At 53.5% G+C, this 1,561-nt stretch overlaps 1 protein-coding gene across 3 annotated transcripts in view; it reads right to left on the minus strand.

Annotated features, from left to right (window-relative positions):
- Dpf1 (double PHD fingers 1) overlaps positions 1-149 on the minus strand; it is a 14,525-nt gene extending 14,376 nt beyond the window's left edge. For 2 of the 3 annotated variants that reach the window (XM_029556591.1, XM_029556590.1), the window contains exon 1: positions 2-148. In XM_029556591.1, the coding sequence (XP_029412451.1) occupies positions 2-144 (143 nt within the window). In that variant the 5' untranslated portion in view covers positions 145-148. Of the gene's footprint in view, position 1 lies in introns of all 3 variants that reach the window. The other variant, XM_029556592.1, reaches the window with a different exon arrangement.
- Positions 150-1,561: the final 1,412 nt, after the last annotated feature.

Below are 1,561 nucleotides of genomic sequence, written 5' to 3' on the forward strand. Positions count from 1 at the left end.
CGACTTGAGCGGGTTCTGAATGGCGGTAGCCATGGCCCGCTCGACTGGGCCGCCTCCGGCCCGAGGCGCCGCTCCCGCCGCGCGCGGGCCCAGCCCGGCCTGCGCCGCCCGCTCTGCCGCCCAGCGCGCTACGATTTCATTCATTCTTGGGGCTGCGGCGCGAGCCGAGCGGGGCGGGCCGGGGGCGGGGCTCAGCCAATCCCCGCGCCTCCCAGCGCACGACGGGACGTGGAGTCTAGGGGTGTGCGGCGGCGCCCGAGGGCGCCCCTACAGGGACTACACGTCCCAGGGGGCGTCGGGAGGACCACCAGCCCATTGGTTGCTGGGGATACAGGGCGGAGCTGGGCGTCCCCCAGAGCATCCTCCTCCTCACTCTGGGAGTGCTTGATTCCCAGCTGGGGCTCCCTCCACCATCCAGGCACCTGCGGTGAGCCCCGGTTTCTGGGCGCATCTCCCCCTACACACAAGGTTTGTGGATCACCCCTTGGGTATTTTTTAGTATTTTTCTCAACCTGCTTGTCTGAGTGGCTCTAACTTGTAAAGCATTCCCAAACAGAACAGAGGTTAATCAGTGTCTTTGTTCCTTGATTGCCTATGTGCCAGCACTCACTTAGGCACTGAGAATATAACAGTGATCCGAAGTAGCTGAGCCTTGAGAGTTGGCTCAGAGATCAAGAGCATTACCGCTCTTCCGGAAGACCCAAGTTCGGTTCCCAGCACCCACATCAGGTGACTCACAACTGCCTGTTACTCCAGCTCCAGGAGATTCGACGCCCTCTTCTGGCCCCTGTGGACAAGTACTCACACATACACAAAGACACTTTACAATCCCAGCACTCACGTTGCAGCTAACGACTGTCCATAACTCCAATTCTAGGGGATCTGTTGCCCTCTTCTGTCCTCTGTGTAGGTACTGCACAACACGGATGCACTTACACACATACAGGCATGACACTCATATAAATAAGTAAATAAATAAATGAAATTTAAAAAGAAGTTGGCATTCCAAGCCAGGCTTGATGGCACAAGACTGTAATTCTAGGTACAGAAGAGACTGAGGCAGGAAGATCAAAAGCTCAAAGTCATCCTGAGCTACACAATGAGAATCTGTCTCAAAATAAATGTTGACATTCTAGCAGAGATAAACATGAAAGTAATGGAAAAGATTATCTGCAAGAGTCAGTTATAAAGAAAATAACATAGATTGAAGACAGAGAGGCTTCTCTGAGGGGTGACATTTGAACTGAGACCTGGGAACCTGCCAGCCCTGAATTGTCTAGGCTGGTTAGACACAGCATTCATGAAGTACAAAGGGCCTGGGAGTAAAAAACTTAGCTTAGTCAAAGCTCAGGAAGAAATCTAGTGTAGGCCTAGAAGGATGGTTCAGCAGTTAAGAGTGCTTGATGCTCTTCCAGGAGGCCTAAGTTGAATTCCCAGCACACAGGTCAGCACCTCCAGGGGATCTGACACCCTCTTCTGGACCCTGAGGGTACCAGCACAGAAAGAGAGAGAGAGAGAGAGAGAGAGAGAGAGAGAGAGAGAGAGAGAGAGAGGAGGCAGG

Source organism: Nannospalax galili, unplaced genomic scaffold, assembly GCF_000622305.1.
Source record: "Nannospalax galili isolate Female #2095 unplaced genomic scaffold, S.galili_v1.0 scaffold886, whole genome shotgun sequence".
In the NCBI taxonomy this organism is placed as follows: Eukaryota; Metazoa; Chordata; class Mammalia; order Rodentia; family Spalacidae; genus Nannospalax; species Nannospalax galili.